General features: G+C 45.9%; 1 protein-coding gene across 1 annotated transcript in view; it reads left to right on the plus strand.

Annotated features, from left to right (window-relative positions):
* Positions 1-17,500, plus strand: part of lamc3 (laminin, gamma 3) — a gene marked incomplete at its 5' end in the record, with an annotated part of 191,099 nt that overhangs the window by 50,445 nt on the left and 123,154 nt on the right. Inside the window, one exon of the mRNA XM_083642378.1 lies at positions 5,502-5,668. Within this exon, the coding sequence (XP_083498504.1) occupies positions 5,502-5,668 (167 nt within the window). The remainder of the gene's footprint in view (positions 1-5,501; positions 5,669-17,500) is intronic.

Consider the following 17,500-nt stretch of genomic DNA (forward strand, 5'->3'; position numbering starts at 1 on the left):
TCAAAACATCAATGGCGCTGAACACTCCAGACGCAGCTGCAGCAAAAAGCGGTCTTTTTTCCACCAGTTTCCAGTCAGGAATATTTAGACCATCTATCAAGCGTTGAAAAAGAACGATATCTAAACAAACTACACGTTTTGGGCACTTCAAACAAACCGAACTATCGTTAACGTTACTGTCCAACACATGGCAGTTCGGAGAAATTGTTTCACAACAAGAGACTGCGTGCGGAGTGCGGACTCGTTTTTATAATGTTGTGGAGCCCAGCCCTCGTCGCGTGTGAAGAGAGAGGGAGAACGGGTGAGACAGAAGCAAACTATTTTTTGCAGATCTCAAAAGCAGGTAAACCACTGTGGGATTAGTGAGACTATTGCTAAAAAGTGATGCCTGGGCTGTCGTCCGCTCAAACAGTACTTCACGGGGCGGCTGCGTGTCAATTGACGTGTCCTTAATATGCAAAGCGTGCAGCTCTAAAACAAACAGCGTGAGAAACTAGTCGACTCGGCGGGCAGCAGAATGAACAAGTTTTTTTTTTGACCGTCAGGTGGGCGTTCCCGGCAGCACGTAACGCCCCTTGAAAGCTATGAATAGTGGCTTAGATGGCCTGCTACAAAATGAGTGTGCTAAAATTGCAGTGGGTGGTTTTCATTCTGACATAAACAATCTCAGCTATTTTGCTCATCATTTCTTGAATGGCACGTCCACAGCCTATAATTCAAGTCATCTCTCTCATAACATATTTAGTTTGACTACCACTGTGGGGCTTACTGGGGAGCTGCGGTCTACTTTGCCGTCTGCCCTATTCACCTTATGTTCAGACCTTACAGTGGGCCAAATTCTTCCGGGTCCTATTAACACTTCCGGCGGTCACGGCGCCAAATATGAAGGAACGTCATGAAGAAGAGAGTTGTTTTTGGAGCGGACAGCGCAGGGTGTAAAACAACGAACGTAGCCTACTACTTTGAGCTCGGTACACAGCAAGCAAGCGGAGTATCCACTGTTAGCCACGTCAGATAACGTTATCGTCGACAATGACGAGCACTTTCTTGTAAAACATACCTGGACTCCAACAAAGAAAGCTTCAGAAGGTTTTCTGTCCTCCGAGCGCAGCTCGAGCCACTTACGTCGTCGTCTATAAGACCCGCAGACGTTAACGTAATTCCCTGGAATGCGAGACTTAACGAGCCAGTTACATGGCGTTGCATTCTTAGACATTGCCGTTTGCTTTTATTTGGTATGTTACATACAATTGGCTAAATTATTAGTTAATTCAGAGTTAGATTATATTGGAGCAGCCAGCCATTTTTTTTTCTTCTTTTTTTGCCGGAAGTCGTCGAACGACCACACAACCAGGTCAAATGGGCGTGGCTACATAAGGTGAATAGCAGAGAGATCTGATGCATCTGCCCTAGCAGAGAGATCTGATGTATCTGCCCTAGCAGAGAGATCTGATGTATCTGCCCTAGCAGAGAGATCTGATGTATCTGTCCTAGCAGAGAGATCTGATGTATCTGCCCTAGCAGAGAGATCTGATGTATCTGCCCTAGCAGAGATATCTGATGTATATGCCCTATAGCAGAGAGATCTGATGTATCTGTCCTAGCAGAGAGATCTGATGTATATGCCCTATAGCAGAGAGATCTGATGTATCTGCCCTAGCAGAGAGATCTGATGTATATGCCCTATAGCAGAGAGATCTGATGTATCTGCCCTAGCAGAGAGATCTGATGTACAGTATCTGCCCTAGCAGAGAGATCTGATGTATCTGCCCTATAGCAGAGAGATCTGATGTACAGTATCTGCCCTAGCAGAGAGATCTGATGTATCTGCCCTAGCAGAGAGATCTGATGTATCTGCCCTAGCAGAGAGATCTGATGTATATGCCCTATAGCAGAGATATCTGATGTATCTGCCCTAGCAGAGAGAGCTGATGTATCTGCCCTAGCAGAGAGATCTGATGTATCTGCCCTATAGCAGAGATATCTGATGTATATGCCCTATAGCAGAGAGATCTGATGTATCTGCCCTATAGCAGAGAGATCTGATGTATCTGCCCTATAGCAGAGAGATCTGATGTATCTGCCCTAGCAGAGAGATCTGATGTATCTGTCCTATAGCAGAGAGATCTGATGTATCTGCCCTATAGCAGAGAGATCTGATGTATCTGCCCTAGCAGAGAGATCTGATGTATCTGCCCCAGCAGAGAGATCTGATGTATATGCCCTAGCAGAGAGATCTGATGTATCTGCCCTATAGCAGAGAGATCTGATGTACAGTATCTGCCCAAGCAGAGAGATCTGATGTATCTGCCCTAGCAGAGAGATCTGATGTATCTGCCCTAGCAGAGAGATCTGATGTATCTGCCCTAGCAGAGAGATCTGATGTATCTGCCCTAGCAGAGAGATCTGATGTATCTGCCCTAGCAGAGAGATCTGATGTATCTGCCCTAGCAGAGAGATCTGATGTATCTGCCCTAGCAGAGAGATCTGATGTATATGCCCTATAGCAGAGAGATCTGATGTATCTGCCCTATAGCAGAGAGATCTGATGTATCTGCCCTATAGCAGAGAGATCTGATGTATGGGTTCGAGGCACTTTTTTATTACGAGGTTGTTGTCGCTGAGGCGACAACACAAATAACTGGGTTTGAGCCTCAGGCGAGCATATGACTGGACCCGGGACAGCTGGCTCATTTTGACAGAGCCTGCCTCTCAGTGACAAGTCCCTGTCCCCCATCACAGCCACTCGACAGAACCCAACCAGTAAATAGTACAGAGGAACCAGGAGATGCGGCCACCCCCGCGTTCTGTGTTTCAGGGGAGATAGGCTTTCCAAATGCAGACGGAAGGCAAGTAATTAGTAGGTATTAACTACCGTATCTGGTTGTACTTGATTGATAGATTTCGGTCGATGGATATTACCTTTCTCATACACCATGCATCAATATAGACATGGTGTGCAGTGAATACACTTAGATTTATACAAGCAAGTGCACAATAAATCAGACACGCACATGAGCGCACATTAAACACATGAGCACACATTAAACACACACATGCGTGTGCAGACTGCGCACGCACACACATGAGATGAGATGTACACTGTTTGCTGTGAGGCTCTGTACAGCTTCAGGGCGTAGTAGTATTGAGTGCACAGTGGAATTACCGTGTGCAGTCACTGAAGTGGGATGAAAACTCCACCTCATCTCAGCCTATGTTTCTGCCAGTGAGAGGTAATGGAAAGTGACAACTCCTCACGGTGAAAATACCTTCTCACTTTCCCTGTGTGTGTGTGTGTGTGTGTGTGTGTGTGTGTGTGTGTGTGTGTGTGTGTGTGTGTGTGTGTGTGTGTGTGTGTGTGTGCGCGCGTGTGTGCGTGTGTGTGCGTGTGTGTGTGTGTGTGCTTACTGCATATGCATGTCTACACTTGTTTATGTGTCAGTAAGGAGAAAGAGAGAGTAGGCTATCCACCTTATTTTTAGCTGCCATGAGGCCTGATGGGTGCTTCTTCCGCTTCCGGTGTAATAGACTGTTTTACAGCCTATGGTTTTAACTTGACAAAAAAAACGTCTATGAGGATTTTACCCTTTTGCAGCAGAGCCATTCTGCTCTACAGCCGTGTCGTTCGGGTGCTGGGATAACGTAATGCATTGTGGGTAGTCGGCTACTAACTGTGGCTAATGTTAGCGGCTAGCTAGCTATGTTACATGGCAGTAAAACGCCACCAAATTGATTTAACTTTTAAAGGGCCCATATTTTGCTAATATAATGTATTATTATTTTATTGTTGGCCTCCAGTAGAGTAACTTATTGCATCAGTCATAGTTTAAAAAACTCATTGTTTATCTTGTACTGGCTCTCACTGCCCCCTTCAGTTCACCCTCTGTCTGAAACGCTCTGTTTCTAGGTCCTGTCCCTGAACCCCCACCCTCCGGAAAATACTCCAGGTGGGCAGCGCGAGGAGTTTTTGCGTTTGCAAACTTCTGCCCAGAGAGCTATCGCTGTAGAAGCGAGACTGTCTGTCTGTCTGTCTGTCTGTCTATCTATCTATCTATCTATCTATCTAGATAAGATAGATAAGATAGATAAGATAGATAGATAGATAGATAGATAGATAGATAGATAGATAGATAGATAGATAGATAGTCATGCATAACAGAAACAGACAGGCGATCTCTGCTATGGCTACTAAATTTGGTAGTTGTAAAACAATTATATCAACGAGCAACGGGCTGCACCCCGACATTTCCTTCGGTGGCTGGCCAAGCAGGGATTCTATTACCACGGCCTGCCATAACGTTACACCGGGAGCTTCACACTAGCTAATGTAGCTAGTTAGCTAACTTCCCAAATGCTTGTGACTATAGTGTGCCTCTCCTAGCAAAGGCTACACGGACCAAACCAAAATGAGGACTTGGAGAAGTCAGCAAGTTGGACTAACGTTACAAGTTCTGAAAATATGTGCCTTTCGTCATTCATCGGTTGTTCATGTCTATAAGGCAGCTGTGCTGCTAGGCTAAATAGCAAGTGCTAACGTTACCCAGCCGGTAAGTAACGTTAGCGCTTCCTAGCAGCACATTGGACCGATGCTGGAATGAGACACATATTTTCAGAACTTACCACTTCAGTCCTACATCCTGGCTCACTTCCATGTCGTCTCCTTGTTTTTGCGGTCTGGAATCCGTTATTCCATGAGACTACTACTGTTGTGTTAGTCCCAGACAGCCAGGCTAGAGAGAGCCTGGTGAGTGGTGACGCCGCCGCGGGTTACTGAAACACAGAACAGGGAAGAGAGGGGAAGGGTGGGCGCTAGCGTGCGCGCGCTGCGCGCCGGCCGGCGGCAACGCTTTGTTGCCAGGGTAACAAGTCCTTACTGACGTCACAAAAATTATGGTTCTCGCACAAAATCGCCATAAATCCATGTCATCTCGTCTACGAGAGTTCATAGGCGCGAGGGGTGGTTCATGGGGGTAACATTAAAACACTTTCACATATTTATTTGAAGCTTAGCCCATGTTTAATATGACCATCCAAGATTGTAACAACCTATATATGATACAAAATTAAGAAATGCATAATATGGCCCCTTTAACCATTTCGAGTAACACACATTTCGAGTTTCCATACGGACCTCCAGCGTTGGTTAGTTGTTTATAACGTGACTATATTTATAACTTTTATAACAGACTCCAGCTTCCGGTTTATAATTCGGGTCTGCAGCCAGAGTATAACAAAGGAAATGGCAAGCTGCAACAATGAGTCACGTTAAACCGGACCTTGTACCCACGATTCTTTTTTACAGTGGGGCGTTCAAAAATAAGGTGGATAGTTAAATTTGTGCTCACAGCCTTCGCACACACACACACACACACACACACACACACACGCACACACACACACGCACACAAACACACACACACACGCACACACACACACGCACACAAACACACACACACACACACACACACACACACACTCATCCGTCATGTGTCTCCCCTCAGATGTAAGTGTAATGGCCACGGCAGTGAGTGCGTTGAAGGGGAGCAAGGGGGCGTGGTCTGCACCTGCCAGCATCACACGGTGGGAGTGGACTGCCAGACATGTCAGCCCTTCTACCAGGACAGACCCTGGGCCAGGGCCAATGGGGACTCCGCCAACGAGTGTTTGAGTAAGTCACTGATTGCACAAGTCCCTAGTACCATTTTTAGTGACACCCTCAAACTATGGTAAATGGACTGCATTTATATAGCGCTTTTATCCAAAGCGCTTTACAATGTGCCTACATTCACGCACCGAAGGCTGCCGCGCAGGGTGCTGGCACAGCCATTGGGAGCAATTTGGGGTTCAGTGTCTTGCCCAAGGACACTTTGACATGCAGACTTGAGGAGCCGGGGATCGAACCACCGACCTTCTGGTTAGTGGACGACGCGCTCTACCTCCTGAGCCCCATGGAACCTCATTGTGAGGCGGCCGGATTCACGCAAGATCATGACATTACGATCACACGACAAATCCATCTTGCCACACTCCAATATATGTGGAGTGTGGAACCAGTGGTTCAAACCAATCAGTGTCCTACAGTGTTTCCCCTAGAAACAATTTCAGGCCTGGAGGGATTTCGACACGTACCGACCGCAACGGTGGGGGCCCTCGCTGGCGACGCTAAATGTGTAGCTAACCTGTTCGCATCTATGTTCGCAATGGCATCCCAAGTATCATCATACTATTATGGGATGCGATTGCGAACAGTTGTATTATGGGATGTGCGTTTCGCAGGCAACGACACGTTGACATGTTTTGGAACAGCGCTGCACGCTGGCACAATGCTCTTAAAAGCAAAATGCTTAAAGTCCCTGGAAACCAGAAATATTTCTTTATTATTTAGCATTTTGAGTTCATCACATCACAGGACCCTATGTTAATAAGCCACCAGCCAAATTTGAACGATAATGAACGTCGCAAAGTATATAAATTTAGGTTTGACAGTCATGGCAAAAGTCATGAGAATCAATTAGTTTTTAGAGTGTATTTTCTCCCGTGGACTGTGTGGGCGTGTCCCGTCTGCAGCAGGGAAATTTCTCTCTCTCTCTCTCTCTCTCTCTCTCTCGGAGGAGACCTCTCTCTCGGAGAGAGAGGGAGAGAAGGAGAGAGAGAGAAGGAAAGAGAGATGGGGTGAGTGTGTGTGTGTGTGTGTGTGTGTTCGCGCGTTGCTCCGCGCATAGCGTACTGAGAGGAAGAGATCTCTGCTCTGCCGCTGCGAGTGCACAGCGCTTCTGTCTCCCTCCCACTCTGTGTGCTGTGTGTCGAGCGCTATGCTGCCTGCTCTCTCTCTCTCTCACTAGTCCCGAGAGAGAGAGAGAGAGAGAGAGAGAGAGAGAGAGAGAGAGCAGGCAGGATAGCGCTCGACACACAGCACACAGAGTGGGAGGGAGACAGACAGACACTGAGCGAGCGCTGTGGGGACAAAGAATGGACAAAAGGATAAGGGCGGGTTGCGCGCGTGTACAAAGGTTATATAGAGCTTATGACGTCATAAGCTCCTGCATTTTAGCACCTCGCGCACTGCTCTCTTCAATGAGGAAGTGGACATCCAGACCTTGTAGAAAAGTGTCGATTTTAAGGCTTTGGGTTGAAAGTAATGTATCATAATTTGTGAGGCACACAATTACTAACATAAGACCCTAAATAACATAGTTAGAACGTTTTTGTGGATTTTGGTTTCCAGGGACTTTAATTGTTTCAAATGATTTGGCATCTTCTATTACTGTCAACACCAGTATTGCTATATTCTAATAATATGCCTTAAAGGTTTATTGAAATTTTGGGGAGAGCAGAAAAAAATAAAAGAAAAATTGGCAATTCTTTTTCTGGCCTGGCGGGGGCGTGTGTGTGTGTGTGTGTGTGTGTGTGTGCGCGTGCGTGCGCACGTATGCACACTTCAATACGTCTGTATGAATTACCGTTCATATTATCAGCTTGGGCTTATCGCACTGTGCACTTTTATTGAATGCTGTTGAGGATGAACTGTAATTGGCTGAGGGGTAAAAAACCATAAAGGAGAGTATACTTCATTAATTGTTTTTTTATGCAGGATTCTATTAAGCAACAAGCTTGTTTTAATTACTGTTGGATCCAAGCAGATGGTGTCTTAAATAGACTACTGCACCCACCATAGTCACTGGGGTATATTAATAAATAAACACACACATCATGCATATAAAAATAGACGCAGGATGTAGAGGAGTGAAAATGAATCTGCATGGCGATTTCACAACTCTATCTGGCACAATATAGTTATTTCACATTTCTTCTCAGTTCTTTCTCAACCTTTTACATTTGATAACAGGCACCATCATGTCTGTTTGGACTTATTCATGTTTTCCCTGGAGGATATGCAACTTTTCTTTATCTCAGCAACTACTTATCCAGCCATAGGTTCAAGCTACTTAAGTCTCAGAGCAATGGCAGCAGGCAGGTCCTCTTCTGGGGCCTCATTTGTGGAAAAGTCTAGCCATTAAAATCACCTTCCCCCAGTGGTGTACACAGGAAATCACATCAAAGTAATTATTTATAAAACCTCAACCTCTAATGTGAGCACATTACCTACTGTACTCCTCAAGGGCATGGGGAAGGTAGGTGCGGAGGGTGCGGCAGCACCCCCTGGTGGCAAGAGATGGAATTTTCTGAATTGTTGGATTTGGCTGTCCACCAACAAAATGCATTAAAAAACAGTTTGTGCTTCCCAGCTCTAATCTTATTTCATACGCTCTCTTCAAAAGTGTTTGTGTTAGGTGATGTCATACCTACATCTCATGAATACGAACTGTTAGATGATCTGACTACATCACTCGACGCTGTTAGGATGTCATCATTGGGATGTCGACAGTGATGATGTCATAATTATGATCATGTCATCTTTGATGGTCTCACTGATGATGTCATAACACAATGTGATATTCGGGACCTATAAGGGTTGGCTCTGCTAGTCCTCTCTTCGAACCTGGCCGACTCAGCTATCAAGTGCTACAGCGTTCCTCACCGCAAGATGACATCACAATGCTGTCAGTGACATCATCGAACAAGTGTCCAGTTTCCTCGTCCAGTGCTCTGGTGTTTTCTCAGCAGCCCAGTACTTATAACACTGATGACAGTGATGTCAAAATGTCATCATCAGTGATGTCACTAAATGTGTCTGTGCCTGTAACAGTGATGTCATAAATCCCTCCCTGCTGAGGTGATAAAGGGATGGCTCTTGTTCACATCCTGGACAACATGCTGCTCTCTGCGAAACTCAAGCTCTTAGTTGTGGTGTGTGTGTGTGTGTGTGTGATTGTGGTGTGTCTGCCAGTGTGTGTTGTCAATGCTGCACGGCATCACAAGGAGGAACTGAAGCTGTTTAATGAAGTTAAAGGAAACTTTGATAAAACAGCAGAACACATTAAGGTCCAGGCCCGACGCACAGAGAGGCAGATTAAGCAGGAGTTTAAGAAGCTTCACCAATTTCTACAAGAGGAAGAAGAGGCCAGGATCACTTCACTGAGGGAGGAAGAGGAGCAGAAGAGTCAGACGATGAAGGAGAAGACTAAGGCTCTGAGCAGAGAGATAGCAGCTCTTTCTGACACAGTCAGAGCCATAGAGAAGAAGCTGAGAGCTGAAGATGTCTCAGTCCTGCAGAACTACAAGGCTACAGTGGAAAGAGTCCAGCGCCCCCTGCTGGAAGATCCACAACTGGTGTCAGGAGCTCTGATAGACGAGGCCAAACACCTGGCCAACCTGAGCTTCAGAGTCTGGGAAAAGATGAATGAGAAGGTCTCTTACACTCCTGTGATTCTGGACCCAAACACTGGCAGAGTCAGACTATCTGAAGATCTGACCATTATAAGACAAGGGCCATACACGGTTCTCGACAACCCAGAGAGGCTTTTCTGGTGGGCTGTCTTGGCCTCTGAAGGCTTTAACTCAGGAACTCACAGCTGGGATGTTGAGGTTGGAGACAGTAAATATTGGATCTTGGGTGTGTTATCAGAGTCTGCCCACAGGAAGGGTTTGATATATGATGGAATATGGAGAATGGACTTCAGTGCTATAGAAGGTAAATATGAAACATACCCAAGTCCATTCACTGCTTACTCAGTGAAGAAGAAGCTCCAGAGGGTCAGAGTGAGTCTGGACTGGGACAGAGGAAAGCTGTCATTCTCTGATCCTGATACTAACACACACATACACACCTTCACACACACCTTCACTGACAGGCTGTTTCCCTACTTTTACGCTAGTGATATGAAGATGTTACCAGTGAATGTCTCTAACAGTGCAACAGCAAAGTTGGGGGTGTGTCCCTCAACTAACATGCTGGTGCTGAGCTGAAAAAAAAAAAAAAATGCTGTGGCAACTAGGGGTGTCTGAGGCTCTGTGTCTTTTGGGATATTCTGTGTTTACAGAGAAACTAGAACATATTTTGTGGGACCCAGAAAATCACTGAAAATGGTCACAAACCCTGGCGGGGGGGATGAGTTAACGGAGGAGCCCTTCACGAAGGTGAAGGCACGTTGTTGCTCAGGAGGGATGAGGAGCGGAGGAACATGAGACGTGGCGCAACAGCCAAGATTGAGAAGCTGTGAGAAACACCGGAAAATTTGAACGAAAGAAAAACCAGATCTAGAGTGAGACCATCCAACTGTGAGAGGCAGCAAAAGCCATCATCCTGTCTGCCGGGAAAGCCATTAGAAGAAGAAGGTGATGTCGAGATCTCAAATGCCTCTCCTGCTGTGGGTGTTGAATCTGCCGATCTCAAATGCCTGCGCCGCTGCCTTTGAAACAATAACAGAAGCGCTAGCCGCTAGCTCGTTGCTACATGCTGAAAACGATTGATGTGGATTGTGCAATGAAGCCAGTGTGCATGGTACTCTCGGTGGATGGCTGTGTAAAGGTATTAAACAGCCTTTTCTTCCCTGCTAGTCCACAGTGGAGCTATTACCAGCCAGACCCTCTCCTGCTGCAGGGGCAGAATCAGTCCATTGACCTCCCAGTCTGGCCGGGGCCCACCTGTGTTTGGCTCTGCGTTGGTTGAGGCTCCTCAGCCTTTAGATTCTGCTGAATCTTCTGGGGCTCCGCTCTCTCAGCCTGCGACATCCCCTTTGGCTCCGTCTTCCGAGTTTGGAGCATCCGCTGAGACTCCACCTTCAGAGTCTGCAGCATTCCCTTTGGCTGCGCCTTCAGAGTCTCCAGCATCCGCTGAGGTTTCGCCTTCTGAGACTGCAGCGCCCTCTGTAGTTGTCTGTCACACCTTCACTGACAGGATGTTTCCCTACTTTTACGCTAGTGATTTGAAGATGTTACCAGTGAATGTCTCTAACAGTGCAACAGCAAAGTTGGGGGTGTGTCCCTCAACTAACATGCTGGTGCTGAGCTGAAATTAAAAAAAAATATGCCATGGCAACTAGGGGTGTCTGAGGCTCTGTGTCTTTTGGGATATTCTGTGTTTACAGAGAAACTAGAACAGACGAGGCGGAACAGCCAAGATTGAGAAGCAGTGAGAAACACCGTGAATTTGAACGAAAGAAGAACCAGATCTAGAGTGAGACCATCCAACTGTGAGAGGCAGCAATGTGCCGCAAGGCATCATCCTGTCTGCCTGTGCGCCGCTGCCTTCGAAACAATAACAGAAGCGCTAGCCGCTAGCTCGTTGCTACATGCTGAAAACGATTGATGTGGATTGTGCAATGAAGCCAGTTTGGGGCAAGTCTCATCGGACGCCAGGTGGGTGGCGCCCGTAGAGGGGGGGTACTGTTAGGTGATGTCATACCTACATCTCATGAATACGAACTGTTAGATGATGTCATGACTACATCACTATCTGACTACGTCACTCGACGCTGTTAGGATGTCATTGGGATGTCGACAGTGATGATGTCATAATTATGATCATGTCATCTTTGATGGTCTCACTGAAGATTATGTCATAACACAATGTGATGTCATATTCGGGACCTATCCACCTTATTTTTGAATGCCCCGCTGTAGAAATAATTATGGGTACAAGGTCCGGTTTAACGTGACATATTGTTGCAGCTTGCCATTTCCTGAAACGGTATTCTATTTAATTTGAAAAGATGGCCGCCTATACTCCCTTGTACCCTGGCTGAATTGAACATAACTTGGCCAATAAGTACTCGAGGACATGCGGACGGGCACGCATTCCTTCAGCGCTCACAGCGTCGCAGGTGCGAATCGAACCCAGGACTTTCTAGCTGTGAGGCGACAGCGCTTACCACTGCACCACCATGCCCCCCCCCTTGCCTGTGGATTTCTGACAGGATTGTTGCACTACAAATCTGAGAGAAGAGAAGAGATCCAAGAGCAGAAGTTTCAAGAGCGCACAGAAGCAGTTTGAAGGAGGAGCGGAGGACATTTGCATGCAGGCACTGAGTTTGAGCGCGAACAGAGCAAATGTAAGTGCGAGCAGAGGATTTTTGAGTGCGAGTGCAGGAAATCTGTCCAAGCAGAACACTTTTGAGTGTGAGCGTACAGTTTGAGGACAAGCAGAGCAGATTTAAGCACACGTGGGGGCTTTTTGAGTCCAAGGGTCCAAAGTCTGAATGTGAAATTGATAAATCATGCTCTCAAATTGCTTGAACAACCTCTTGCATTTAGATAGCCAAATAATTCCATAGCATACGTCATGGAATACGTCATGGCAGACATGCACACTTCACCTTGAGCCGCATGGTCCAGAAGTAAAACCAGGAAGAAAAGCCCCCACAAGAGCTTCATGCGCCAATGAGCAGCCTCCGTTCAAATGAATGGGTGGGCGTGTCCTATACCCTATCCAGTTCTTTTAATAGATCATTTGGACATTTAAATGGCCAGATATTTATATGAAATTTCACATGTTGACTCTGTAAGACAGACTGTATCTAAAGTACTTCCACACTAGCTGGCTTTTGCTGAAATGAATAGCCTGACTGCCTTAGGGGGCACGGTGGCGCAGTGCTAGCGCTCTTGCCTCACACTCGCCTGACAGAAGTCTTTGTTTGGACTCTCACCTGTTGACACTGGGGATAGGTCTCCCCATGCCTTCATGCCCACCTTGTGCCCAGGTGGGCTATCTGGTGAGAAAGGACCTTTCTGTGTGGAGTTTGCGTGTTCTTCCCCTGCTCCCCTGGGGTTTCCTCCATCTATAAACCCCCCGCTAAAAACATGCAGAAGATCGCCGTCTGACGACCAGCGGCGGTTGGAAGAAGTTGGTCCCCGGGCGCTCCACTGCAGCTGCCCAACGCTCTTGGGCAGACCATGGAGGAGGACGAGCCAGAATTGGGTCAAACGTGAAGACAAAATTTTTGTCCCGCCACCTCTGCAGTGATGTATGTGTCATGTGACTAATAAAGACGGGGTTTGTCCATCCGATACGTATTGTAAAAAGACCATAAAGTGCGTCAGACTGGATGTGACCGACTCACAATACCAGTGGAGGGTGACCGACTTACAGTGATGTAAAATGTTGCAAAAAATATATAATTTACCCGCTTTCTCAAAAAAAATGACAATGTTATGTATAGTGATTATGCATGTAGATATACATACATACATGCATGCATGCATGCATACATACATACATACATACATACATACATACATACATACATAAATACAGTACATACATACATACATATACATACATACATACATACATACATACATACATACAGACAGTACATACATGCATACATACATACATACATACATACATACATACATACATAACTAGTAGCTGGCTTCAAAACAGCATAAAGAATGCTAAATAAAGAGGTAGTCATCAGTTGTGTATAATAGCATCATGGGCTTGTGGGGAGCCTCCTCAGCAGGAGCAGTGATGGACAGGTTGGGGAATCAGCCGCATTGTCCTCAGTGAAGGATTGGGGGAAGCAGCATGGCGAGGTGTGTGTGTGTGTGTGTGTGTGTGTGTGTGTGTGTGTGTGTGTGTGTGTGTGTGTGTGTGTGTGTGTGTGTGAGAGGAGGTGGGTGTGTGTGTGTGTGTGTGTGTGTGTGTGTGTGTGTGTGAGAGGAGGTGGGTGTATGTGTGAGGAGGTGGGTGTGTGTGTGTGTGTGTGTGTGTGTGTGTGTGTGTGTGTGTGTGTGTGTGTGTGTGTGTAAGGAGGTGTGTGTGTGTGTGTGAGGAGGTGTGTGTGTGTGTGTGTGTGAGAGGAGGTGGGTGTATGTGTGAGGAGGTGTGTGTGGGTGTGTGTATGTGTATGTGTGAGGAGGTGTGTGTGTGTGTGTGTGTGTGTGAGAGGAGGTGGGTGTATGTGTGAGGAGGTGTGTGTGTGTGTGTGGGTGTATGTGTGTGTGTGTGTGTATGTGTGAGGAGGTGTGTGTGTGTGTATGTGAGGAGGTGGGTGTATGTGTGAGGAGGTGGGTGTGGGTGGGCAGAGTCAAGTGTGGTCAGGCTTGACAAACAGGCAGATAGAGGGAGCTGTCGAGGGGTCTCTGTGTCAAACCCGTTGAAAAATAGATTTAGTTCATTTATTTCTCAGTACGCTCTGCCATCAGTCCTCACTGCTTGTAGGGAGTGATCTATTAACTATACCATACCATTATCTCCTGTGATGGAAAACAAATGGCATCAGTGGGAAGCGACAAGCCCTACATGTTACATGTTAACAGTCTGATGACATCACCATGACATGGTGATGTCATCAGTAACATCACTCGGGCAATATACAAGGCATTATTATGCCATGCACAAGTGATATCATCGTCTCCAGAGTCCCCCCCCCCCCCCCCCTATCTTAGATTCCTAGTGTCAGTAAAGGTCCTTACTCCTTACGCATCGCGAGCGTTTTTTCCGTGCGATTAATTTGCACGTCAATAATATTTTCCGAACCTATATCAATCAATGCAACCATGCATACCAACGGCGAAGTTTCGCTGAGGGTTATTGCGGCGTTTCTTTTTTCGGACCAAGGTCGATTTTTCAGAAATTCGCTTCCGACGTGTACACATCTGTTGTTGTGATTGACAGGTGGGTCAATATTCGCATCGCAATTTCGTGCTGTATATTCGCATCGCTCTTGGTGTGTAACAGCCTTAACACTGTGCTTCAGCTCTGCATCCTTCCAGTGTGTTTCTTGCTGCCTGTCTGCCACACGGCCCCTACAAGAGTCTTAACTGTACCACTATACCTGTATATTCTCTGTTGATCTAGTGCTACGCTAGTGCTACGACCTGAATGTTATAGCAACTACTAATTAATTGCCATTTCTAATTCCCCCCATTTTCTTTTTTCTCTATATTATTTTATTGTTGTGAGGACCATTGTATTACGAGGACTGATGGTTGGGAGGGAAGAGCTATACAGTATAAGAGAAGAAACACACACACACACACACACACACACACACACTCTCTTATGTAATTGTACTACATGTATTGTAACATTTACTTTGTGTCTATAAAATATATTTCAGAAAAACAGTACAAATTAAAATATCTCATAAAGTGAAAGTAGAGGAAATGTAGTGTGGGCTTTTCCTAGGCTCCATGAAACAGTCAATCATACAACATTTATCAGCTATAGTTCTCTGAAATATCAAACCGATTGGGATGAAAGTCATGCTTATAAAATAATGTGTTTTGATAGGATATAACTCCATCAAACACCTCACGTCCCCATATAATAGAGAGGAAGTGGTTGACACACTGGAAGAAAGCCCTAATTAGATGCTTTTTTCTTTTTTTCCCCCCAATTTTCAGAACAAAAGTGAAACAAACTCAGATACACAAAAAAACAAAAACAAAAAAACAAACACCACATACCGACATTACAACACAGTGCTACCAGACGTGTAAGGTGCTTAGGTACTTGTAATTTTTTTTTTAATAATAATAAATTAAGGAGTCCTTTAAAGTAGCTGGACGAGTCACTCATTTCTAACCTCGTCAAAGTAGGCCAGGAACGGGTCCCAAATAGTCGAGAACTTCCGAAGTGAGTTCGCCCTCATGTACCTGAGTCTCTCCATGCGCACAACCGAAACCATGTCCATCAGCCACAACTGAAAAGATGGTGGAGAGTGGGACTTCCACTCCTTTAGAATGAGTCTCTTGGCGACAGTCATCCCCTGCGTCAGAGATTGCTGCTGCAGCCGAAGATGGCAAGTTCCGCCTCCGGCTGAAGGGCTATTCCATAGGCCTTAGAGTACCAGTCAAATATTTTGGCCCGGAATCGGGATAGTGAAGAACAAAAGCAAAAAGCGTGTGACAGTGGGCCCTCTTAGATGCATGTTGTTGACTGAACATTGTGAAATAACCCAGTGACTCACAATTAACATTAGTGTCTACTTTGAACACTAAAGATTTCCTCAGCGCACACAGTAATCTCTAGGCCCCTTTTATTTGGCTTCACTGATTCACGTGTAACATTTTAAGCAATAAAAGATTGTTTTTCGACTCACTTCTACTCTCACTACTGTGGCATGGACCTCGGAAGTTCTTGCCCCTCGCATAGGGTTTAATGTCGGTAGTTTGTGTACTCTAAATGAGCCCCCCCCCCCCCCAAAAAAGAAACAACTGAAATATTAAAATGTCTTTAATTTGAGCATTGCATACTGTACTTAGCACCACTATTAGGGGCTGTACTTTCTGCCGGTTTAGGTCCCAAACTAGCGATCGTTCTTTTCCTATGAAATAAGATGAACACCGCTGAGACTCCTTCATAACAGGGAGGAATAATGGTATGGCCCCTAATAACAGGGAGGAGTAATGGTATGGTCCTTAATAACAGGGAGGAGTAATGGTATGGTCCTTAATAACAGGGAGGAATAATGGTATGGTCCTTAATAACAGGGAGGAGTAATGGTATGGTCCTTAATAACAGGGAGGAATAATGGTATGGTCCTTAATAACAGGGAGGAGTAATGGTATGGTCCTTAATAACAGGGAGGAGTAATGGTATGGTCCTTAATAACAGGGAGGAATAATGGTATGGTCCTTAATAACAGGGAGGAATAATGGTATGGCCCCTAATAACAGGGAGGAATAATGGTATGGTCCTTAATAACAGGGAGGAGTAATGGTATGGTCCTTAACACATTGAGTGCCAGCGACGCCATATGGCGTCATTAGAAATTTACCGTAGGCTGCCAGCGACGCCAAATGGCGTCAGTAACTCCAAATTGTTTTTTTGACGGGGGGGTGTCGATCTAAGCTTCTTACATAGCCTCTTACAATATTGTAGCTATTGGAGGTCTATAACCTATTTTACAAACCCCATTAGGTGGCGACAGCACTCTCCTGATAAGAGAAAGTGGAGCCAAACACACAGAAGAAGTCGCTGGGGAAAAAGGAAATCGCATCGCATCCGTCCGTATGCATCGACATGCATGAAGCCAAACGCCAGCTGTGCCCGCAGCAGCTGCATCCGCTGTCACAACTGAGCACCTCCGTGTCCTTCTGCGACAGCACATTCGCATAATCAGCCTTATTATTCTCAACTGGAAGCATTGTGGCCCGTGACAAACACACGCGGAACCAAAAAGCTGGATGTTGTGCACCATTCACTGTGTGTGCAGCAGCAGAGAGCCACCAGACACATAAGACACACCCAGGAGGAGGCGTGTGCAGTTGAGGGGGGGGGGGGGGCACGCAGAGCACACAGAGCAGCATACACTTCACCCAGACAGACCCAGACATCAGAAAATTAGCTTCAGAGTCAGTGATGTGCTTGAAATGTTTAATTTCACAAAAGGCTCATTATCTCAGCTCGTAGAAAAAAATGTCTGTTTTTGGTTCAATCAAGCTATCTTCTCCGGCTCATAACTAAAGAACGGAAAATGGGATCAATAAACTTTTTTTTGCAGGTGATAGAAGAGAGTCTCATCGTTATTTGTGCGTGTTCAGTGTTTACATAGTAATTATTAAAGAAATTATATGACTGTTTTAAAATGCATTGCGGCCTATGTGGCACAGCAAGCAACCTTTTGCCCAAGGGCCGTGGCACTCAAAG

The sequence above is a fragment of the Poromitra crassiceps genome (genome assembly GCF_964638095.1).
Source record: "Poromitra crassiceps genome assembly, chromosome: 8".
In the NCBI taxonomy this organism is placed as follows: Eukaryota; Metazoa; Chordata; class Actinopteri; order Beryciformes; family Melamphaidae; genus Poromitra; species Poromitra crassiceps.